The sequence below is a fragment of the Dichomitus squalens genome, assembly GCF_000275845.1.
Source record: "Dichomitus squalens LYAD-421 SS1 unplaced genomic scaffold DICSQscaffold_1, whole genome shotgun sequence".
Classification (NCBI taxonomy): Eukaryota; Fungi; Basidiomycota; class Agaricomycetes; order Polyporales; family Polyporaceae; genus Dichomitus; species Dichomitus squalens.
In genome coordinates, this window is record NW_006766883.1 from 794,768 (window position 1) to 817,194 (window position 22,427).

Sequence of the window (22,427 nt, forward strand, 5' to 3'; positions counted from 1 at the left end):
CGGAACACCCGCCCTCCCAGCCTCAGGTCGTCAGCAACGGACCGGGGCTTTGAGGCACTGTCAAGAATGGAAGACTGGGCTCACGGACGATGCAATTTCCCAGGGCAGGGCAGACGTCTGCCGTCGGAGTGTTAGCATGAATGTGTGTGTGGCATTTGATTGATACAACAGGTAGTACACTGCTCGCTGTCGAGGACACGTCTATCTTCACTTCTACTCACCCCGTCACCAATTCCCCTGTCTCAGCTGCACAGTACTGACAGCCGCTCCCCCGAGGCCGCACCAGAGATCGCTCCATGGGAATCCGGGATCCGCGCCCGCCCGGTCAGGCTGACGACCGGAGTCGAGGACGGAGCCGAAGGTGCTGCCGTCTAGGGTTCTAGTCGTTTGGGGTCTCTCGGGAAGAGAGAAGCGCGGCGGATGTTGTTGAGCTTCAGGAACAGCATGAGCACACGCTCGAGACCGATACCGCCCCCTCCATGCGGCGGGCATCCGAGCTGGAAGGCCTGGAGGTAGGTCTTCATGGACTCTGGGTTGATGCCCTTCTGACGCATCTGCTCGGAGAGGAGCTTTGCGTCGTGCACCCGCTGCGCGCCAGATAGGATCTCCTCGCCGCGCATGAAAAAGTCGTACGAGTTCGAGAGTGTCTGGGGGAAAAGGAGGTAGAGTTAGTATGATACGAGTGAAGAAGTGGTTAAACGAGCTCACGGGATCTTCGGGGTCGGGCATGGTGTAGAAGGGACGAAGAGCCATGGGGAACTTGTCAATGATGAAGTAGTCGGTGTCATACTTCTCGCGGACGATCCTTCCGAGACGCTTCTCGTTTGTAGTGCTATGGCAACGGACGTCAGTTTGAGGTGTCAGCCAGCTTCAGCTGTAAGACACGTACTCAATGTCGTCGAGATCCTCCCTCGGCACACCGTCCGCAACAAGGAGGTCGACCGCCTCCCTGAACGAGAGCTTCAGAGTGCCTTCGGGGCCCTCGCGCCACTTGAATTCGTCCGCGGGGAACTGTTTCCGCACAGTTTCGATCTCCTTCGCGTACTTCTGCTTCAGTCCGCGGAACAAGTGGAGGAAAAGGCCGTCGAGCAATTCCATGACCTCGTGGTAGTGCTCTTCGATGGCCATCTCGAGATCGAGCCCGATGAATTCAGTCATGTGCCGATGTGTGAACGAGTTCTCAGCACGGAAAACGGGTCCGATTTCGTAGACACGCTCGAAGTCAGAGGCAATTGCCATCTGCTTGGCGAGCTGAGGAGACTGAGCGAGGTATGCCTTGCCTATGAACCCCACGACAACCGTCACTCGCTGAGTGCCGGGTATATCGAGTAGGACGTACCCTTGAAATAGCTAACCTCGAAGACCGAGGCGCCGGACTCGGTCGCCGCACCCTGCAATTTGGGACTGTGGATCTCAATGAAGCCCTGTCCCTCGAGGTATTCGCGGAAGAAGCTCCCAATTGCGGCCTGTAGCCTGAATACTGCTTGGTTCGTTTGTGTCTGTCGCGCAGTGCTAATTGAACAATCGTCTATTGTGCAGCGAATGGACAGACATACCCTCAGGTCAACGACGCGGTTATCGAGGCGAGTCTTGAGAAGGACGCGCTTGATTTTGATACCTCCCTCATCGCCTTCCTCCGCCTCGGCCTCCTCTGGGGCTTCCGCTTCCTGCTCCTGGTCGGCCGCATTCTGCTCAGTATTCTCTTGGGGACGATTCGCATCGTCTACGGTGAATGGAAGCTTGGTGTCCAAGCCGGAGATAAGGTGCAGCTACAATCGTGGATTCTCTCAGCCGATGTGACATAGCCAAAAGACGGATCATGTAGCCCACCTGCGTGAGGTGCAGTTCGACGTCGCTGACAGTCGCGCTCTTGATCGGCTCGGGGGACTTCTTGACGACACCCTCCGCGAGCACGATGCTCTCCGTCTGCAGTCCCGCAGCCCACTTCAGCATCTGCTTGCTGACCTTGCCCGGGGTGAGGACAAGCAGCGCCTGGACAGAGTCGATTCGCTGGCGGAGGTTGAGGAAGACCATCTTGCTGCCCTGCGCACGCGACGTCTGGACGCGCGCGCGCACGAGCACGGTCTGGCCGTCGTGCTCGGGGGTGAGGGACGCGATCTGGACGCGCTCGCGCCTCGGGCGTGACTGGGACTGGTTCAGAGGGAGCTTGCCGTAGAACTCGGTCGCGAAGTCCTACGATACGAAGGGGTATCGAGAGGATTAGCGCGTCTTGATCGTATGTCCGTCCGTCGCTGAGATGCGATGAGATGGTACGTACGACTTCCGCTGCAGCCTTCTGCGCCTCAAGCTCTGCTTGCTTGGCGGCCTTCTCTGCTGCCTTGCGTGCCTTCTCCTCTTCCTTCGCGCGCTTCTTCAACTCGCTCTTGGAGGGGCCCTTAGGTGCCTCCGCACCTTCGGCGGGCCTAGGGGACATACGATTAGTTCGCGATAGAGTACACAGGAGGAAGCCATTGGTGACTTACGGCACCTCAGCAGGGGGTTGTTGTGTTGGCTGCGAGTCGGCCATGACTGTAGTGTTTCAAAGCTATGCCTCAGAGCCCTAGTAGTTTTATACACAAGACCAGTGCTCGAGAATGAGTCCCGGTGAGTCGAGCAGATCTGTCAAGTTATCTGATCTATCCGCGAAAACGCTGAGGGTTACCCAGAACCTTGATTTGGGGTTAGGGCTTTGAAAAATGACCCGGGTCGCTCCGAGACGGAGACGGTCTGGCCGCTCAAACGCCCCGCCCCGCGCGAAATCACGGAGACTGAGGGTGAAATCATCGCGTCCGGCAGTAGCGGGGGTCACGCGTGCACTGGACTCATCCAGACTTGCTGTCCCTGCTGGCGTTTTGTACTTTACTTATACCCGCACACCGTCCTCTGCACATAGCTCTCTCCCTTACCCCTCGCTCTAGCTTTCCGTCGAAAATGCAGGCCATTGCCCGACCGCTCGCACGCGTCGCCCCGAAGCACGTCCGCTACGCCGGCTCGCTCTCCGTCTGGTCTGCGGTCCCGGCTGGGCCTCCGGACCCCATTCTGGGTACGTCTCGATCCTCGCAGCCTGTAGTGTGGAATTCTCCCCGAGAGAAGTCCGTCCAATGAGTACTGCGGTTCTCTGCGAGCCTTATGCGGGCGTACTGGTTGCACTCGTGACTCGAGGGCGACTATTTTCGCCAATGTGCACGCGAATCACCGTCTGCGGCTCATGTCGACTGCCTGCTGACGTGCGGGCTTCCGTTGCGAACTACAGGTGTCACCGAGGCCTTCAAGGCCGACAAGGACCCCCGCAAGATCAACCTCGGTGTCGGCGCGTACCGAGATGAGAACGGCAAGCCGTACGTTCTGAACGCGGTCAAGAAGGCGGAGGAGATCCTTGTCCAGCAGAACCCGGACAAGGAGTACCTCCCCATCACTGGTCTCCCCGAGTTCACTGCGTCGGCCGCGAAGCTCGCCTACAGCGTGGACAGCGCGCCGTTGAAGGAGGGCCGTGTGCGTTTTTCTTTGCGTGTATGGTTGTCGTGAGCTGGCAGGTCTCTGAGACGTTAGGCGGTGAATAGGTCGCTGTGACGCAGTCTATATCCGGCACCGGTGCGCTCCGCATTGGTGGTGCGTTTCTGGGTCGCTTCTACCCCCACGTCAAGACGATTTACCTCCCGGTCCCGTCGTGGGGGAACCATACGCCTGTCTTCCGCGACTCCGGCCTTGAGGTCAAGGGCTACCGCTACTTCGATAAAAAGACCGTCGGCCTCGACTTCGAGGGCTTAAAGGAGGACCTCAAGGTGAGCAAGAACCTCCTTTCACGTGTCGCCGGAGAAGACACCCCGCTCACTCGAACGTCGATCATCGCGTGAAGGCTGCGCCGGAGAAGTCGATCGTGCTCCTGCACGCCTGCGCACACAACCCCACTGGTGTGGACCCGACGCCGGAGCAGTGGAAGGAGATCTCGGACATCGTCAAGGAGAAGCAGCTGTTCCCCTTCTTCGACATGGCCTACCAGGGCTTCGCGTCTGGGGACACTGCGCGCGACGCGTTCGCGGTGCGCTACTTTGTCGAGCAGGGCCACCAGATCGCGCTCGCGCAGTCGTTCGCGAAGAACATGGGTCTGTACGGCGAGCGTGTCGGTGCATTCTCGCTGGTGACGTCCTCGCCTGAGGAGCGTGCGCGGGTGGACTCGCAGCTGAAGATCGTCATCCGGCCGATGTACTCGAACCCGCCGCTGCACGGTGCGCGTATTGCGAGCACGATCCTGCGGGACGAGGAGCTGTACCGGCTCTGGGAGGGGGAGGTGAAGCACATGGCGGACCGGATTATCCAGATGCGTGACCGTCTGTACGACAACCTCGTGGGTCAGAACACGCCGGGCGAGTGGAGTCACATCAAGAAGCAGATTGGTATGTTCAGGTACGTATCACGGAAGCACGGTGTCTCTGCAGGGACGGTGATACAGGGCTGACGGATCGGTGGTTTTGTGTGTGTGATGCAGCTTCACGGGCCTGACGCAGCCGCAGACGAAGGTGCTTGCGGAGAAGGCGCACATCTACATGACCGCCGACGGGCGCATCTCGATGGCGGGCCTGAACGGCAACAACATCGACTACTTCGCGGAGAGCGTGAGCAAGGCCGTCAAGGGAGACCTCTGAGCCAGTTTGATCTGTTAGAGCGTTAGAGCACATAGACGGGCTCTTGTCTATCCCTACCAGCTTGCAGCTAATGGATGCTGTCGTCTCGTGCGACCAGTGCTTGCTTTCTCACCGGCGTTGGTGCCGAGCTCACAGGCAGCGGCGCGATGCGCACCCCGGGCAGTGCCGAGAGTGATTCCTTGGTGGGATCCCTGATATGGTGCGTGGTGGGCTATATATGCCACAGCAGAAGATCGACCGCCGTCAAACGTTGACGGCTTTCGGTCCCTGGCAAAGAGCACAGGGGAGCCATCGAGGAAGCTGCACGAGCAAGGCAGGTCTCTCCGCCCTTTCTTTAATGTCCTGTCTCATGTCTCCATCGTCTCTTGTCCTCCTCCCACCATCCCCACTCCAGGACCATGCCCCCATCAGCCTCGCGCCGCCAGTCCCTCACTCCTTACCTACCCGGCGCGTGGCCCAGCTGCTCCCGCGACCAGCATGACGACACTGCACAGGATGCAGATGTCTCTTCTGTCTCTTCGTACGGTGGCTCCGCAATCACCGCCAATGCTCGGTCCCGCAAGGAGGGCAGCCGTAAGGCCCGTAGGCGATGGACCTACACCGGACCTGTCCGCCCATACGTCGCTTCAAGTGGCCCGCACGATCCGCCTGGTCTGACCTATGCCAATCTAGCTACGTTGAGTTCGAGGGCACCGAGCGATCCCAAACTCTCCCCCATCACGGTTGCTCCCTTTCATCTTGCCATCTTGCAGAATGCTTCTCACAATTGTTCCTTTTTCCGCAGATATCTACAGCATTGTCGAGTCCTCTCCACACCCCGGACCTCGCAGATTGGCCAACTCATCCTGACGCAAACGGACGCCTCGATCGCGGCATCTCCTCGAATTCCACCACTCTTTCCAGCGAGTTTTTTCCATTCAGCTCGGACTTGGGCACATCCTCTCGTTCACCCAGACTTGCCCCTTCGGCCTCTAGAGAACACCCTTTCCCATCGCCGCATCTGGATCCACCCCTTCTCAACTTCATTCCTGGCCTCCCTCCCCTCAAGCTGCCCGTGCATAGCTCTGCGAACAACCCATTCTTTCCCGAGTCTCCCCCCGCTCCTCCCTCTCCTCAGTTGGAAGCATGTTTGACCCCTGCTTCACTGGCAATCACACCTACAGGCTGGGAATCTACGCCCTCCATCTCTCAATCCCCTGACATTCCCGTTGAATTCCTTCCAGTAGTCAAAGTCACACGCAGCTCTTCCCTTCCCCCGACGTCTTCTGTGTCCACAGTTTCGCATCTTTCGGAGGCGGATTCGCCTGTCCTTCCCTCTGGTAGTGACGCACATGCTGCTGACTCGCATGGGGCGGTCCTCGCTCACTTGTCCATTCCAGCGTCCGAGATGGATGCCTTCGCATTGGCCGCTGCTGTGGCGTCTTCGGCTTCGCGCTCCTCATTCTCTATCCCGCCGTCCGTGCAGTCAGGCTCACAGCCATCTACGCCGATGGAGAGTCCCGAAGGAACGCACAGGCCTGATTTGGGCGCATACAGGCATCCCTCTGGGACCACTGAGGCCTCCGCTGGTCATCTTGTACGTGAAGAACAACTCGAAGAGGATCGTGCCGATGTCGCATCGGAGCATACGGAGCGTGTCATTGCCCGTCGTCTTTCTGCACCTCAACCCACCGTTCACCAGACCCCTCGCCCTCAGCCAGTTCCCACTGTTAGCAGTCGCGTTGCTGTCGGCGACGGTAATGGACCTCTGAAACGGAAGGTGACGAAACGACCTGTCATGGGCAAGGTGCGGAAATTAGGCGAGCGGCTCCGTGATCTCTTCAAAGGCAGGGCAGAGGTACCGTCGAAGACTCTTCATAGCAGAGATACTCCTGAGTATGGGTTGATGACTACGACTACTGCGATCACAAACGTCGAGTACGAGTCGGTAAGGTTTTCGGTGCATGTTACACCTACAACTAATCGAACTTGACTGCAGGAGCATCCCATACCGTCGCCCAGCCCACGGACCAAGAAGTTACGGAACCATCGTCGTTCCCTTCCGCTCCCAGCACTGCTCCCGACAAGTATCAATCGCGTTCACACCAGCATATCCAAGCGTGCTGCTCTCGAACATGACAGCACTCTACGGACATCGACTTCCTCAACCCGCCAGCCAAGCGCTCTCGATGGGGATGATCACTGTGGGAGCGCCTCTCCTGAAGACACAGTTTCCCCTCACTCGCCGCGAACTCCCAAGGGGCGGCCTGAACGCACCCAAACTTTGTTACAGCCTGTATTGCCTGTAGGAAGCGAAGGCAAGCCGGGGAGTGGGACCTCGAACAAAGCACGAAGGTTCTCATTGTCGTCAGCTCTGAGCAAGTCCAGGATGGACTCGTTGCGAACAACAGTGATACCTCGCCCGCCACTTCCATCGCTTCCACTCCGAGAGACTACGTCCGCACAAGCGTCTACCCCGGATGCGGGGGAGCTCTCGACTCCACGGAAGTCCTCGTCATCTCCACGACAAGACCGCTTCTGGGGAGGCGAGCTACCCATCACTGTAGGCGCCAGCAGCTCCCCGGTAGCTGGTTCTGCGGGGCAGGCATCCCCAGTACGATCGAGAACCCGTACCGCTCCACCTCAGGCTCTGTCTTCGCCCGACAGGGAATCATCTACTGCGAAGGACAAACGCTCTCGCCGATTTTCCCTGTCTTCTATCATGGCCAAGCGGTCTACGCGGCACCTCACTACAGCCGGGCACATCTCAGAACTCTCCAGTCCGACAAGTCTCAAGAAGACCAAAGGATTGAGCCCCCGCGGACCACCCAGAGACACTGTCACCACGGTCACCCACGCGAACGTACAATTCGATATGGTGTCGCCTCGACCCGAGCTTGACTTGGGCAGCCGACCCCCGCTACTCGACGTAGCCCACATACACAGGTCGAGTCAGGTACCGTCAGTGATCAGCTCTACAGGAGAATCAACGTACTACGATGCCAAGGAAGAGCTGAGCGAAGACGAGCACTGCGCGCGTCGCTTGCATCGGCCGTCTGCATCTATGTCGGAATCAGACTTGGACAGCATGAGCTTCGCGCGCACGCCCGACCACTCGAGCGGAACGTTCAGCTTCGGGTCGAGCACTGAGCGCGAATATTACCATCAGAACAGCGAGCTGTCTTCCGAGTCTTATACGCCTTACCGAAGTCGCCGACCATCGGGACCCGGGTATACGAGAGGCGCGGTGGGCCACCTAGTCGGCGAAAGTACAAGCACACCTGTCACGAAGACGCTGCGATTCAGTCCTAGCCTGAGTCTCTCCTTCGACTTGTCGTGCTCGGACGTCGATGGTGATGAAGACGACCTGGGAAGACTAGATCAGGAGGAGGAACTGAGCTTTATGCGCGCGTTGGGCTTCGAGTTCGACGAGATCGCTCGGAGGGTGAGAGAGGAGCCTCTTTAACGACCATGGTGGGATCCAAGGTGTGATAATGTATGGATAGGGTAATCGGGGGACCGCTGAGTAGTATGTCGTGTATGTGTATGATGTCTCTCGCCACCGTTGTGGTTGTACAGTAATGTTGTATCGCTCTCATCATTTGTGTTAGTCGCAATGGTTTTGAATATCGGCTTGGGAGCGACCTGGGAATACATGTAATTGCATTGACTCCGGATGCACGTACAGCGAGGCCCCAGCAAGGCTATATATCTAGATCCTCGTCTGGATCATCATCGTCTAAATCGTCTGCGGAGTCAGGGTCATATAGGATCGCTCCTGGGGTTTGAGGCTGGATTTGTTTTCCTGGACCAAGATGTCAGCCCCAGAGTCTCGCGCTCGATTTGCTGCAGACGACATACCTGCATGCGCGTACGGTAACGGCACCTGCGCTCTTGAGCGCTGCTGCTCAGGTGTGAGGTTGACATTGAATGAGAGATTCTGAGTAGGGTCTGGTGCACGCTGCGCCTGTTTGAGCTGCATTCAGTGTTTGAACGGGGGAACATGATGGAATACAGCGCGCTTACGCACCTCGATTACAATCTTCCTGGACCACAGTGTTTTCAGGCTCTCGAGTTGGTGGAGCTCACACGGGCCGTAGACAGCAGCCGACCAGCCCTCGAGCACGCGTTCTGCGCCTCTCCGCCGCCCCGTAGCGTCCGCGCCGCCCCTCAGGAGGACCTCGACGACGAACTCCTGGGGCGAGCCGCTGCCTTCGCTCCCGGGGCCGAAAACGAGCTTCTCCGACTCGTAATGCCGCTCTGCGATGGGGATGAACACGCCCCAGAACTTCTCCTCGGGGGAGAGGGGCGGGGGCGGGGTGAGGTACGCGGCGGCGACGTGTGTGAGGAGCGCGCAAGGGTGCGCGATGAGGTGCGTGAGGGAGGAGGAGAAGCGGGTTTCGGTCAGGATGGGGATGAGGGGGCTGGGAGCGAGGACGTGCAGGATCAGGCGCGAGGTGCCTGTGCACAAAGGGTGAGAATGGGACGGATAGATGAGTGGGGGGCGGAGCGCGGGAAGGGGGACATCGATGGGGACTGACCTCCGCGGGCGCGGACTAGGGCGAGTGCCTCGGACAATAGCTGCGTCGTCTCTGAGAGCGAGCCGATGTCGGACAGAAGGGTGTCGACGGAGTCGAGCACGGCATTTAAGGGTCCTGGGGGGGCTGCAGGAAGGGACTGTGGGCATTTGCGAGGTCTTTTCGAAGGGCTCGAAGACTCACCGGAGCGAATGGCCTCTAGCAGCTCTCTCTTGAGAGCCGTTTTCCTCTCGCGCTCAGACTCGTAGTGTGCATCGTCGTACCCCGGTACGCTAGCTGTCTTATCCACGACCTGCACGCGATCGGGCTGCACGCGCATTGTGCCAATGAGACTAGACGGACGGTAGAGGAAGCAGAAGAGGATGGTCGTCTCGCGCGCCCTCTCGATTGTCTGTTTCACGGCGGCGCGGAGGATTGGAAGGCATGTTTGCGCGGTGGACGATTGCAGGAGCAGCAGATGCTGGTTGCGCGCGGTCTGCGCGAGAGCGGAGGAGAGAAGAGAGGGCATTTCGGGGTGGTGCGTGTGTCGGGTAGTACTTGCTGCCTACCAGATCCGGGCCGGTGCTGGTGTTGCCCCGCACCCCGCGCTTCGGATATGGTTAGTACTGACAGACCTGGCTCGGGCTCCCGGAAGACCGCCATGGCTCCCACACGCCTACACGAGCATATATACCAAAGGTTGCCCAGCAGCTTTCGTCAGCAGCAACGTCGAGGACCCCACTCCTTGCATCGCTATCAGACCCGCCGACACAGAGTCCATCATGGCCAGTAATACCGTAGGTGTTCAAACCAAGGAACGAATGCCATACATCAGTGCTCATTGCGCATGTAGTTCCCCATTCAAGCCGACCCCTCCATGGAGGCCCTTCCTGAGACATCACGGATCCGTCAGGTCTACCCTGCCGATCTGTTCCCGAATGGTACTGAACATCGCCGCGTCAGAGATGTATATGCCTCCTCACTGTGCTGGCTGGTACAGGTCACTATGCCCCCCTCTTGCATGGCCGGGTTCGGTATTGGATCATCGGTCCAGAGGAGGGAACTAAAGTACGGTTGACGTGCTCCTCCACGTTCATAAACGACGTACAAGCTGTATCTTAGGTCGTTCTCATCCACGGGATATCCACCCCCGCAGTCACTTGGACGACCATCGCGCCCTACCTCGCCGAACGCGGGTTCCGAGTGCTTGTCTATGGTATGCGCTTCCCTTCAGCTCCCTACGACTAGCTAAGATTTGGCTTGCTGTAGACCTGTACGGAAAGGGCTATTCGGAGGCACCGCATACGACATACGACGCCAACCTGTTCGTCACCCAACTCGCCTTGCTGCTCCAGTACGTACGCTGGGATGCCGCACACATCGTCGGCTTTTCAATGGTCAGTACCTTGCGCTTCGGTGGCGTTTGACAAATATGCCCGACGCATGTGGGTGACCTACGTTGTCCTCAGGGCGGTGGGATCGCAGGTGCTTTAAGCGCAAGCCTTCCTCACCTCGTGGCCGAAAAGACCGTCTTCATCTCCTCTGCTGGCTTGATAGAGGTGCGCGCCCTTGCGCGCGTGACATAACCGGTGTTTAACCTGACCGTGTTTGTCAAGAGAACCCCGTCTAAGCCGGTGCCGGTGCGTGCCGCACTTCCTATCCCACCTCCGCAACGTAACTCACAGATGCCCCCTCGAAGACCAACAGAGTGGCCCTGAAGCAGTTCCTAGAGGTGCGCTCAATCCTGTCCTTTTCGCGTGAAAACCCGACACCGAGTGCGTCGCAGCTCCGCGACCTCCAAGGCAGCGCGCTCCCCGGCTACAAGCGCAGCCTCCAGTCGTGCTTCGACCACGGCCCCATCCGCGGCCTGCGCAGCTCGTTCGAGAAGCTCGCCGACATCTCCGTCGGGCCCGAGCGCAAGAAGCTGCAAGTCCTCATCATACACGTACGTCGCCGTCTCTCGTCATCCAGCTACAGGCCGTGTTGACGACGAGCGTGCGTGGCAGGGCACCGACGACGAGATCGTGCCGTACGAGGAGGCGACGAAGATCAAGGCGACGATCCCGCACGCGGAGCTGGTGACCGTCGAGGGGGCCTACCACGACGTCGTCTTCAGGGACGAGCACTGGCGGATCGTCGCCGAGGCCTTGGACCGCTTCTTGAAGTGACCGGCGGGCTAGTCAGCTACTCATGGCCTCGTGCTCTTCCGTTCCCATCACAGGGGCTCGTAACATGTACGGACGGAGGTCAGGGTTCTGCAGTCATATTGATGTAGTGTAAAGAGCGCCGAATTCGCGAGTCCAGCGGTACAGTTCGCTGTCCTACTACACTGTCAACGTCCTGACATATAATACTCCGATCGAAGTGCTGAAGCGCATTTTGGTTTCCCCTCCGCCCGCTCTCCAGCCCTCAGGGCAATGACAACGAGCGAGAGGGTACATATCCCGAAGTCCACGTAAAGGTATGCGTCAGGGCCGAAGCCCCTCCCTCGGGAAAAGAAACTACGCGCCTTGTAGTCGAGACTCCATCACCGAAAAAGAAACGACCCACCCTGCAGCCGGAACCCCACAACCGAGGAGAAACCACGCACCTTGCCAGGCCGAAGTCCCACCAGCGTGAAGAAACCACTCACCGTGTACCCGAAACCTCACCGCCGAGCAGAAACCACGTGCCTTGCGAGCCGGGACCAGAAGGAAAGAAACACGTACCTCGGATAGTTGCGTTGGACGGCTTAGGCCCATCCCCGGTTTTTCTTACTCGGCAACGTTCGCATTTGGTCCATGTCAGCCCAACGCCAACCTCCCCGGCATGCTTCGCAACGCGGAGGCGGGATGACCGTCCGACGAGACAATGCCGCGCATGACGTCTCGAGACATTCTTGCTGCGAGTTGAGCCCGCTCTCAAGGGTCTTGGTTCGCCGGCAGTAGAGGGGGAGCCCCGATACGAGGATGTGATGATGGGTGACAATGATCTTTGCGACATTGCCTGTTAACAAGATGGGTCCTAGTACAGTGCATACACACACGATAGCGCATCAGTATATCACTGCTTGGCCTCGATGGCGGCCCACCGCTCCCTGCTCAGGACCTGCACGCTGTTCTGCCACCGCAGCGCGCCGACGCGCTCCGTCTTCCTCTCCAGCTCGAACCCGTGCCTCCTCAGCGCGTCGCTCGCGTAGCCCGCCAAGGGCGACGCGTGCGCGCGCACCGCCTCGACCCGCAGGTCCTTGGAGAACGCGTGCCGGAGCGCGAACCCGAGCAGCTCGTCCGCCATACCCGCGGGGCGGTACTGCTCCTCGACGTGGAAGTGACGGATCGTCGCCGTCTTCGCGGTGCCCTTGGGCAGGGCGGCGATGGGGGTCTTCCCAGACTTGCCCTTGTCCTTGCCCTTGTCGCTATTGGGCGTGATTTTGTCCGCGACGGCGGCGTCCGAGTCGGCGTCGAGGGAGGCGTCGACGGCGATGAGGCCGATGAAGCGTTCACCGTATTGCAGCACCCAGAAGCCTGACGAGGGAGAGCGGGCGTAGTAGGCGGAGATGTCGGCCAGGTCTGGGCCGCGGAGGACGTGCGCGGAGCGGTCCTCGAACTCCCACCGGTTCATCCTGTCGAGTATCAGTATACGAAGGACACGGGGAACGGAGAACGGGAAAGCGGCGTACCAGTCAATGGCGAACATGAACGCGATTGCGAGGGACCCGAAGGCGGGAACGGGCACGAGAAAACGGTAGAGGCCTTGCTCCGGCTTGGGCCACAAGCCCAAGACTTGGACGAAGACGCAAGAGAGCGCCACCCACGCCGAGAAAATCAGCGGGTGAAAGTACACTGCGCGCGGCGTGCATGTTGAGCAGCTGACGATAGCGTATGAGAATGTTCACACGACTCACTTTTCTGATTTGCGACGACGATGGGCTCCATGCCCGCCTTGCCGACCAAGAAGCGGACGAAGTTTGTGTCCGCCAGTTCGACGGGGCGTATCCTTGCAGAGGGTTCGACCATGATTTGGACCGGCGAGGATAGATCGAGGCAAGATGTGGATAGGTGCCTCGTCTAGACGCTGCCGCTCTGTATATGAGTGTCTCCAGCAAGGAAGGCCATCGCGGACGACGGGAGGGGTGCGGTGCCAGAGAGTTTTGACGGCAACGCACGTTCGTCTGCACGACAAACCCTCCAGGGATCACATGATCTCCCCCGGGCGCTTACGTCATCTACGCACGTCTATCGTCCAAATAGCAGTTTAGGCTCTGCGCACAATAGCATTTTGTACAACAATATCAATATGTCGTTCATAGTATCAATTCCCCCCACACAACAACCCAAATGTGTAAGTAGGCCCTGTACGCACATACTAAGGGCCAGTTCGGATACCGGACTCTGTGCCAGGAGTCCAGGTTCCGCCAGATTCTTGCATCCTCCGCCTGGGCGCTTGCGTAACCTAATCTAGTGACAATCATACGTGACTAGCAATAACGGACATGCCGGGCATTAGAGCGCAAGTCGTACGCGTGCTTTTGGCCTGTCTTGATTGATTGCAAGACAGCACTCAAAAGCACATAAATGTGTCATAATGCTCAAAGCGCAGAGGTACATGCAGTCATCTGCGGCTATATGGTGGGCGCTGTATGGTTGGGAGAAACCCATCATTTGACTTACTTAGCTGACAGAATTCACATGGAGATCATGAGTCGATTTATTCCAGTCATCTACTTAATAGAGGCGGCAGCAACATCCGCAAAGAGCATACACTCCCACTATCCTCCTTATGAATTCGAGTTGATGAGAGGGACGAAGCGCCGTGACTACCTGATTTAGTAGGGTGACAGTAGGCGCCCCCACTAGCGGCACGGAAGATGCAGTGCAGAAACTCCTGGATTCTGGCTGAGAATCCGGTATCCGAACTAGTACTGGCCCTTAGTGTATTTGGTGGGTAAGTACATGACAACCATGCTTGAAAGGGTCGTGAATCCTAAGCAGCGGAATTGATTTTTGGTCCTGCAATTAGAGTGTCGTAGTCACAGCTCAGAGTAGGCGACATAAGCACATAGCGAGTAGCCTGTACAGCCCTGAGGGCCTGAGCCGGTCTGGGATGCTGGGCTCCAGGAGGATGTTCGAAGGGTATCATGGGACTCCGGCAGACTCTGCCGGACTGGCTGGACTGGACGGTCTCGATGTTTTACGATGTTCTGGGCTGCACACCCCTCCCACGCGCGCGTACTTATCTGCCATCGTCGGCCCACCCCACGCCTGCATCTGCTCGTCCAGCAGCTACTCACACAACAGATCGCCCGCGAGCACAGAATGCTGATCACAAAGACCTACCACGATGTGCCCACCAAACTCAGCCCTAATGGTCGGCCCATCAGGATCTTCGTCATAGCGCCCAATGTTCCCGGCTACCCCAACGCCAAGTTCCCTGGTACGCACGTACGAAATCGATCAGCAATCAACGACAACTAATTTGCATGTAACCACAGGAGTTGTTGTGTTCAGGTGCGAGGCACGTCTATTGATCGTCCGCGCAGCGTCACGAAATGTCGAACGACAGCGAGATCTATCAAGTGACCGGCCCCGTCGAACGTTTCGCCGGTCAGATCGCCAGCCAGGGTTTCGTCGTCGGTCGGTCAACTTATTCGTGAACTTCGGGTCTCTACTCATATTCCTCCGATACAGCCTGTCCGTCGACTTACCACGAATTCGAAGGCCCCGAGCCTATCCCCTATGACGTCGAAGGTCAGCGGAACTCGCATCCTCACGATTGCCTCTGACTCGAAACGGCTCCCTCTTCCTGCCCAGGCACCGACCGCGGAAACAAGTACAAGGCATGCACGTCTTCTGGTACTCTGCTTGATGATCTCTGAGTATCGCTGCTCAGATCGAGAAGGAACTCGCCGCATACGATGAGGTGCGCTGACCGTTCACCCTACGTTTCGCCACGGAGTCCCGCAGCTAAACACCCCTCTGACAGGACGCAACACTCGCCATAGATCTCCTTTGCTCCCTCAAGAACTGCAACGGACGTGTCGCTGGTATGCATATGCGCCTCACGCAAGACTACGTAGCACGATCTTATCGCGCACACAGCTACCGGGATGTGTCTCGGCGGCCACCTCGTACGTCCTCGCCACTCTCGCGCAACCGAAACTCACGACTAATACTCACCACTCCAGGCGTTCAGGGTACGTATGCACTCTCCGATCGCGAGATCGCCTATCTCAACAGCAGAACATGACGACGCTCCCCTCCCCACAGGCCGCGTTCGACAAGCGCGTCCTCTCCTCTGTCTGCTTCTTCGGGACCGACATCCACTCCGCGACGCTCGGCAAGGGCAAGAACGACAACTCCCTCGCCCGCGTCCGCAACGGCGACCTCACCGGCAAGGGCGAGCTCGTCGTACGTCCCTCTGCCCGCTCCCGCGGTGCATTCACCGTCTCATGCTCATGCTCATGCTCATGCTCATGCTCGTGCTCGTGCCTTCTTCGCCTTTCCTCTCGTAGATGATCTTCGGTAAACAGGTGCGTACTTACCATGCAGTCCGGCTCATGCTGATCTCTCGTCCGTCCGTCCGCTCGCTCGCTACAGGACACACACGTTCCTCGCGAAGGGCGGGACCTTATCAGAAAAACTCTCGAGGACGCCAACGTCACAACCTCGGTGCGAGTTCTGACATGGGCAGATTGTCGAAGTCTGCTAACATTGTCATATAGTTCCTTGAGGTCCAAGCACAGCACGCATTCATTCGCGACGAATCATCCAAAGGCCGCTGGGACGCCGCATTGACCCGGTCGCTCTTCACCTTCATGATGGAGGTCTTTGAGCGTACCATAGGGCGAGACCTGGGGGAGCGAGTCGACGATGGAACCAAGATAGAGCACGTCTGTTAAGCACTGTTTGTACTTGTCAAGACGCCGCCCGATGCATGAATAAGCATCATCAAGGAAGTCACGCAATCATACACGATGAGATAAGAGAGGGAGCAACGCTACATTCGATTCGTACTTCTCAACCTCTACACGCAACGACATTACAGAACATGAGCCGCGGCCCTGCGTGGACCTTGACGGCATGCATCGTGATCGTGAATACAACAATGGTGGAAGATGGTAAGAACACAAGTTGCGACAGTTAGAGATACCATGCGAGATGAGAGGAAGGAAAGCGAGAGAAGAGTGAGGGAAAGAGAGACCGCCGTCTACGTCGTTTACTTCTTCTTGGTCGCCTTCTCCGCAGACTTGGTGACTGTTGATTGAAGACATAACTCATTAATGTATTCGAAAACGACGGCAGTGAGAGGAACTCACCCTTGCCACCAGACTTGTCGGTCTTCTCGACGGTCTTGATGATACCGACAGCCACCGTCTGCCTCATGTCACGGACGGCGAAACGACCAAGAGGCGGGTACTCGTTGTACGACTCCACGCACATGGGCTTGCTGGGCACGAGCTTGGCAATGCAAGCATCGCCGGACTTGACGAACTTGGGGCTCGCCTCGATCGACTTACCAGTTCGGCGATCGATCTTCTCGATGAGCTCGGCGAACTTGCAAGCAATGTGCGCGGTGTGGCAGTCGAGCACCGGCGCGTAACCGGCACCAATCTGACCAGGGTGGTTGAGGATGATGACCTGGGCGGTGAACGACGCAGCCTCCTTGGCGGGGTCGTTCTTGGAGTCGGAGGCGACGTTTCCACGACGGATATCCTTGACCGAGACGTTCCTGCAAGCACGATGAGCATAAGCGCGAAACGGAGGAGTCCGTGAAGGGCACGTACTTTACGTTAAAACCGACGTTGTCACCAGGGACACCCTGCTCGAGCTGCTCGTGGTGCATCTCGACGGACTTGACTTCAGTAGTCACGTTCGTGGGCGCGAAGGTGACGACCATGCCAGCCTTGATGATACCAGTCTCGACACGGCCGACGGGCACCGTACCGATACCGCCGATCTTGTAGACATCCTGGAGGGGCAGACGGAGGGGCTTGTCCGAGGGACGGACGGGGGGCTCGATAGCATCGATGGCATCGAGGAGGGTCTTGCCCTTGACGACACCAGCCTTGGTCTCCTTCGTCCAGCCCTTGTACCAGGGCATGCTAGAGCAATCGTGTCAAAGGAGTATCACATGTGACGCCTCGCATATACTCACTTGGCGGACTCCTCCAGCATGTTGTCGCCGTGCCAGCCAGAAATGGGGACGAACGCAACCGCCTTGGGGTTGTAACCGACCTTCTTGATGAAGGTGGACGTCTCCTTGACGATTTCGTTGAAACGGTCCTCGGACCACTGTAGACACACGTCAAAACCTTATCTAAGGCACGTAGCAAGTGATAACGAACCTTCGTAGTGTCCATCTTGTTGACGGCAACAATGAGCTGCCTGACACCGAGGGTGAAGGCAAGGAGGGCGTGCTCGCGGGTCTGGCCATCCTTGGAGATACCAGCTTCGAACTCACCGGTACCAGCGGCGATGATGAGGATAGCGCAGTCAGCCTGCGAGGTACCAGTGATCATGTTCTTGATGAAGTCACGGTGACCGGGGGCGTCAATGACCTGTAAAACATTATCTATGAGCATCGCACGGCCACAGAAAGGTATACACGGGGCATGAGATACATACCGTCACCATGTACTTCGGGGTCTCGAACTTCCAGAGAGCAATGTCGATGGTGATACCACGCTCACGCTCAGCCTTGAGCTTGTCGAGCACCCAGGCTGCGATGACGCCTCGCTTAGATTGTATGCGGGGAGATGAGCGTCTAGATGTACTCACCATACTTGAAAGAGCCCTTGCCGAGCTCAGCAGCCTCCTTCTCGAACTTTTCAATGGTACGCTTGTCGATACCACCGCACTTGTAGATAAGGTGTCCAGTGGTGGTGGACTTGCCGGAATCGACGTGGCCGATAACTGCAACGAGTCAGGTCTGGCTCCGATGGATGGCGATGAACGCAAAAACTCACCGACGACGTTAACGTGGGTCTTCTCCTTTCCCATTTTTGATGTAGATCTGCGGCGTCCAAGTTAGCAAATGCAAAGAGCCGAGGATGTCGTACGTCGCTCGCGAGCGTACCCGGCCGGGTAGATAGCAGATGAGCGCGCGACACCAGATTCGCTGCCATCGCCACATCCATGCGCAGGCCGTATGCGAGACGATGCAACGCATCAAAAGGAAAACTCACGCAAAAGAAAGTGTAAGAAAGCGAGGGGATCGAGAGGGGGGAGATGAGGGTAAGAAGAAACTGGAGATGGCTCATGTTAAGGTTTATATCCCCCTCGCGCGGGCTCGAAAATTTCAGATGATCGATGGAGATCTTGCTGATTACACCGTCCCAACCCTCCACCCATGCCCCGGCCGGCCCCGCCGTCCCACCGGAGTCACCGCCGGCTCCTCTGCCGCTCGTCATTGGCTGCCTGCTGCTTTCCTCCGACAGCCCCTCCAAACATCGGCTCGAAAACTGTCCGTGCGGCGAAAAAAAAATCGAGTACAAAAATTACACATCTTGTTCTATTGCACAGGATGAGGACCAGAGCTGACTATGTAGATACATTTGTATGGATAACAAGAGAGTGCAGTGTTGACAGAAGCAGTATGGTCAGAACGAGTGTCGATGCGATGATGGCGATAACATTATGCGAGTACAGAAGCGGTCATGAGCAGCTGAAGATAAATATCGCGTTCTACTTGGGAGATTGCTGGGAGTGGAGAGATAGTGCCGACGAGGCTTAGACGTCCTCAAGTATCTGCCTACAGGTCCGGAAGCCATCAGATAACAGGACGTTCCTGCAAACACAATGCCCGTCAGCCTGTCAATTCGAGGGACACTTCTGATTGCGTGGGTGTTCTGGCACTCGCATTGCACGCACGTTACACGCGGCCATCCCACTTCGAGATCCTTGATCATGAGTGCAATCCCCATCCTCCGTTGCCGCTCAGGAATCGGCTCTGGAGTATCTTGGAGAAGGTTGGCCGAGCGTTCACGTCGACTCGTAGGCAGGCCCGGACAAGGGCCGCTGCGTCGCCTAATGCTCCTCCGCCGTCCGACTCTTCTCCTTCCTTCTCCTTGTCTTCCATACACCGCTCGTCAAGAGCAATGGAGGCACTCGCGAATGGGGATTCGAGGCCATCCTGGGCTTCCGCAGCCGTGGTGAAGGGACATTCGCCAACGAGCATCACGTAGGCGACAACGCCGAAAGCCCAGACATCTTGCTCCTTGCCGTAGTACCGCTCGCCCCGTAGGATCTCAGGACCCGCATAATCGAGACTACATTGCCTTATGCATGAGAACGATTACGGACTGATCGAGGGTGATAGGTACTCACGTGCCACTGAAAGTATCCCATCCCCCCTTCCTCACGAGCCCGGAACTTCCAAAGTCGATAAGAACGCACTTGCCGGCAGGTCCGAGAACAACGTTCTCATCTTTGATATCACGGTGCACTGCACGGGACTCTTCAGCGCCATCTGATTACGTCGAGAATAGTCACCCTTACCGATCCCTTTTGAATGCAAGAACGCGCACGCGTCTGCAATTTGCCCAAGATAGGTTCGAATGAGATCTGGGGGTAGCCCGTGGGGGTAGCTCTCGACCAAATCAAAGAGGTCCGAGGGAGGTGACGGTTCGTCTGGGTTGGGCTCTGGTGTAGTCGACGGTAAGACAAGGTAGTAGTAGTGGTTATCCTCGAAGAAGTCGAGAAGAGGGCATATGTTGGGGTGGCCGCTGACGATTTTACCCTCTACCCAGTCCTGTTTGACATCGGGTTTGTTACGGAGTGGATCCCAAGGGCGAGGTGGTGGCAAGACGTAGTGCGTAGTGGATATCGCAGACATAACATAGATTTCTATTGGAATCGTGCCAAACTTCGGATGTCGCTTCCAGCAGTCTGCAAGAATGCGCGACTTGATAATCTGCTTGATGACAAGGGGCGGCTTCGGAAGCCAGCGTTAACGATACGCACGGTAAGTGACACACCGCAGATACTCACCCCGAGCGTCCCGTCGTCCATCATTTCTCGAGCGCGCTTGACCAGACCATACGCGCCACGACCGATTTCTCGTTCGATGACGAATTCAGATATGCTGCGGTCGCCTACTGACCCGGGTTTCTCGCCGGGAGTGGGTGGTCCGACACTGCTTGCTACGCTGAGGAAGCTAGCAGCACTGTTCGTTCGCACGAGTTTCTGGGGCCCTGCGGGCAGTGGGGACGGTGGCTCAACGGGAGTTATGGAGACGCGCCCGGCAAGCAGTGAGACGCGCTGTTGTGATGACCGCCGACGCATGCGGGGAAACTGACTGGATCGCGGAGATGATGGGGTGCTGGACATGGGACTCAGAGCTGCAGCGACACCATTGAGCAACGGAGACGCAGGTGGAGGGGACGCAGGCCGGGACGGGAATGGGCGAGGTGAAGATGGGCGGGATTGTACGGGAGAACGCGTCAGAGGGCCTGAAAAGTAGCTAGCAGTACGCGGTGAAAGAGGAGGAAGGGGCGGTGGAGGGGTTATGGGCGTGGAAATTATGGGTGTGCCACTTGCTGCAGCGGACCTTGGTACTGCGGAAGTGCTCAACCACGACGGCCCACTGGGGCGTAGCAGACCAGCCCCGTCCTTGGATGTGCTGACAGCGGCGGTAGAGGTGTCCTCGATGTCCTTTTCGCGATCGCTTTCGCTCTCCTCCTCCCGGTTGTGGTTGTTCCAGACAGCTCCGCGTCCGATAGAAGTGACTCCCCAGCTGTTACCCACACTGGCCGCGCGGTAGAGCCGGGGGCTGGAAGAAGGCGGCGCCAACCAGTCGTCGTCGTTGTCGAAACTGAGATCTACAGCAGGAGCCGCGAGCATGATGCCTTGTAAGGGAGCCAACTTGGAGATCCTTGCGTGGTAGGGGCGTTGTGAGAGGGATGGAGTGGATGATGGTGGTGCAGAGCGTGAACGGAACGACGGCTTGTGAGACCGCCGCGGCTCAAAGTCCATGCACGTGCGCGATGGTTTCCCGCCGCATCGCGGCTGCTTGAACCGGCTGGCTGCAGTCCACAGAAACTCGCCATCCTCCGAGCTCGAGTCGTATTCGACCTCCATGGGGTCGAGGGCGGGAGGACAGCTGGCCGTCGTCGTCGTTACTATAGGTTCAGTTGGGACGTTTCCTCGATCCACGATCTGAGCGGTCTCCCTTCTTAAAGTGCTCACAGTGCACACGGGTGATAAGCCCGCCGGCGCCCATCGTGCGACGAAAGCGGTCAATGCTCGGCAGCCCCACACCCTCCCCACGTGGCACAGACGCCCAGTCCTCGCACGCAAATCTGGCAGTGTCCTCGAGCTCCAGTACACCCCCGTCAACGCCCCCCCTCAAGCCCCACGAGTTGTAAGTCCGTTATGCTGAACGTACGACAGGGCTGCCTAGCGTTCCGGGACTGTGCCGGTGCGACTCAGGAGCTTGGAATCAGGTTGGAAGGCGGTGGATGCGAACTCGACACTTTGGATGACCTCGGACTTGGGCTGCCCTATCTTGCGTCTCCCGTCGGGATCTTGCTCGATTACTTATTCTGCTTCCGCCCTCTAGTTCGCCATGGTCAAGATTCCCATCGTCAAGAAGCGCACCAAGCCCTTCAAGTAAGAGAACTGTTTGTGCGTTCCCTCGGAGCTGCGCTCATTCTGTTGGGTAGGCGCCACCAGTCTGACCGCTACAAGAGCGTGAAGGAGGCATGGAGGAAACCTAAGGGTATTGACAACCGTGTGCGGCGTCGGTTCAAGGGCCAGCTGCCCATGCCTAAGGTGCGTTGTTGCTCGTTCCGTCCGTGGGCGTTGCACTCATCCTTGTGTAGATCGGCTACGGCAGCAACAAGAAGGTTCGTCGGTCCGGCCTTAGCGTATTCTACAACAAAGGTAACTGACAACGCTCCAGACCCGTCACCTCCTTCCCAACGGCTTGAAGAAGTTATTGGTAAACAACGTCCGGGACGTCGACCTTCTCTTGCTGCATAACAAAAGCTTTGCGGCCGAGATCGCACACAACGTCAGCAGCCGCAACCGGACACTCATCCTCGAGAGGTACGTGGCGTGTTGCCTATTCTACTGAACCGATGCCGACGAGTCGCGGGTTCATAGGGCGAAGGTCCTCGGCGTGAAGGTCACCAACCCCACTGCCCGCCTGCGGTCAGAGGAGTAAAACGTCGTCGTCGGTATCATTGTTGTTTCGCTCGCTGCATTCTACCATGTTCATGTATCCATTTGACTATGCCGAAAATAATCGACATGCGACCATGTTCCAGGCCGATAAATCATACGCTTGTGTGTCGGTTGTAATGCTGCCG

At 57.8% G+C, this 22,427-nt stretch overlaps 9 protein-coding genes across 9 annotated transcripts; 4 read left to right on the forward strand and 5 right to left on the reverse strand.

Annotated features, from left to right (window-relative positions):
• Positions 1–371: 371 nt before the first annotated feature.
• DICSQDRAFT_48040 (aspartate-tRNA ligase) lies at positions 372–2,434 on the reverse strand (the record flags this gene model as incomplete). Its single annotated transcript, XM_007359875.1, has 8 exons — positions 372–647; positions 709–832; positions 890–1,280; positions 1,340–1,499; positions 1,557–1,657; positions 1,712–1,769; positions 1,831–2,193; positions 2,279–2,434. The coding sequence occupies 8 exons, from the start codon at positions 2,432–2,434 to the stop codon at positions 372–374; spliced, it is 1,629 nt and encodes a 542-aa protein (XP_007359937.1).
• A 497-nt stretch (positions 2,435–2,931) lies between these two features.
• Positions 2,932–4,643, forward strand: DICSQDRAFT_47211 (PLP-dependent transferase; the record flags this gene model as incomplete). Its single annotated transcript, XM_007359820.1, has 5 exons — positions 2,932–3,043; positions 3,254–3,492; positions 3,561–3,782; positions 3,857–4,404; positions 4,487–4,643. The coding sequence occupies 5 exons, from the start codon at positions 2,932–2,934 to the stop codon at positions 4,641–4,643; spliced, it is 1,278 nt and encodes a 425-aa protein (XP_007359882.1).
• A 1,110-nt stretch (positions 4,644–5,753) lies between these two features.
• Positions 5,754–9,668, reverse strand: DICSQDRAFT_75550 (uncharacterized protein; the record flags this gene model as incomplete). Its single annotated transcript, XM_007360108.1, has 6 exons — positions 5,754–6,570; positions 6,622–8,427; positions 8,484–8,589; positions 8,653–9,083; positions 9,164–9,318; positions 9,403–9,668. 5 exons carry the CDS (start codon positions 9,666–9,668, stop codon positions 8,327–8,329), a joined length of 1,059 nt encoding a protein of 352 aa, XP_007360170.1. The 3' UTR covers positions 5,754–6,570; positions 6,622–8,326.
• A 336-nt stretch (positions 9,669–10,004) lies between these two features.
• Positions 10,005–11,512, forward strand: DICSQDRAFT_75554 (alpha/beta-hydrolase). The gene is made up of 8 exons (XM_007360109.1): positions 10,005–10,080; positions 10,140–10,207; positions 10,262–10,355; positions 10,409–10,536; positions 10,609–10,698; positions 10,756–10,779; positions 10,839–11,084; positions 11,146–11,512. The coding sequence occupies exons 1-8, from the start codon at positions 10,017–10,019 to the stop codon at positions 11,305–11,307; spliced, it is 876 nt and encodes a 291-aa protein (XP_007360171.1). The 5' UTR covers positions 10,005–10,016; the 3' UTR covers positions 11,308–11,512.
• Positions 11,513–12,090: 578 nt separating this feature from the next.
• On the reverse strand, positions 12,091–13,248 carry DICSQDRAFT_75557 (uncharacterized protein). The gene is made up of 3 exons (XM_007360110.1): positions 13,023–13,248; positions 12,798–12,960; positions 12,091–12,740 (listed from the first exon to the last, which is right to left on the reverse strand). Exons 1-3 carry the CDS (start codon positions 13,132–13,134, stop codon positions 12,182–12,184), a joined length of 834 nt encoding a protein of 277 aa, XP_007360172.1. The 5' UTR covers positions 13,135–13,248; the 3' UTR covers positions 12,091–12,181.
• Positions 13,249–14,433: 1,185 nt separating this feature from the next.
• Positions 14,434–16,016, forward strand: DICSQDRAFT_46550 (dienelactone hydrolase; the record flags this gene model as incomplete). Its single annotated transcript, XM_007359784.1, has 13 exons — positions 14,434–14,551; positions 14,610–14,625; positions 14,681–14,751; positions 14,806–14,865; positions 14,929–14,947; positions 14,995–15,037; positions 15,101–15,154; positions 15,195–15,245; positions 15,303–15,311; positions 15,385–15,525; positions 15,630–15,647; positions 15,715–15,786; positions 15,840–16,016. 13 exons carry the CDS (start codon positions 14,434–14,436, stop codon positions 16,014–16,016), a joined length of 849 nt encoding a protein of 282 aa, XP_007359846.1.
• A 317-nt stretch (positions 16,017–16,333) lies between these two features.
• DICSQDRAFT_46769 (translation elongation factor 1a) lies at positions 16,334–18,117 on the reverse strand (the record flags this gene model as incomplete). The annotated part of the gene is made up of 8 exons (XM_007359793.1): positions 16,334–16,371; positions 16,434–16,846; positions 16,902–17,219; positions 17,273–17,409; positions 17,463–17,675; positions 17,743–17,837; positions 17,896–18,030; positions 18,084–18,117. The coding sequence occupies 8 exons, from the start codon at positions 18,115–18,117 to the stop codon at positions 16,334–16,336; spliced, it is 1,383 nt and encodes a 460-aa protein (XP_007359855.1).
• Positions 18,118–18,595: 478 nt separating this feature from the next.
• DICSQDRAFT_95261 (kinase-like protein) lies at positions 18,596–21,038 on the reverse strand. The gene is made up of 4 exons (XM_007360111.1): positions 20,107–21,038; positions 19,615–20,050; positions 19,444–19,561; positions 18,596–19,385 (listed from the first exon to the last, which is right to left on the reverse strand). Exons 1-4 carry the CDS (start codon positions 20,956–20,958, stop codon positions 19,022–19,024), a joined length of 1,770 nt encoding a protein of 589 aa, XP_007360173.1. The 5' UTR covers positions 20,959–21,038; the 3' UTR covers positions 18,596–19,021.
• A 470-nt stretch (positions 21,039–21,508) lies between these two features.
• DICSQDRAFT_75566 (60S ribosomal protein L32) lies at positions 21,509–22,395 on the forward strand. The gene is made up of 5 exons (XM_007360112.1): positions 21,509–21,726; positions 21,780–21,888; positions 21,939–21,962; positions 22,019–22,164; positions 22,222–22,395. Exons 1-5 carry the CDS (start codon positions 21,683–21,685, stop codon positions 22,280–22,282), a joined length of 384 nt encoding a protein of 127 aa, XP_007360174.1. The 5' UTR covers positions 21,509–21,682; the 3' UTR covers positions 22,283–22,395.
• The last annotated feature ends 32 nt before the right edge of the window (positions 22,396–22,427 follow it).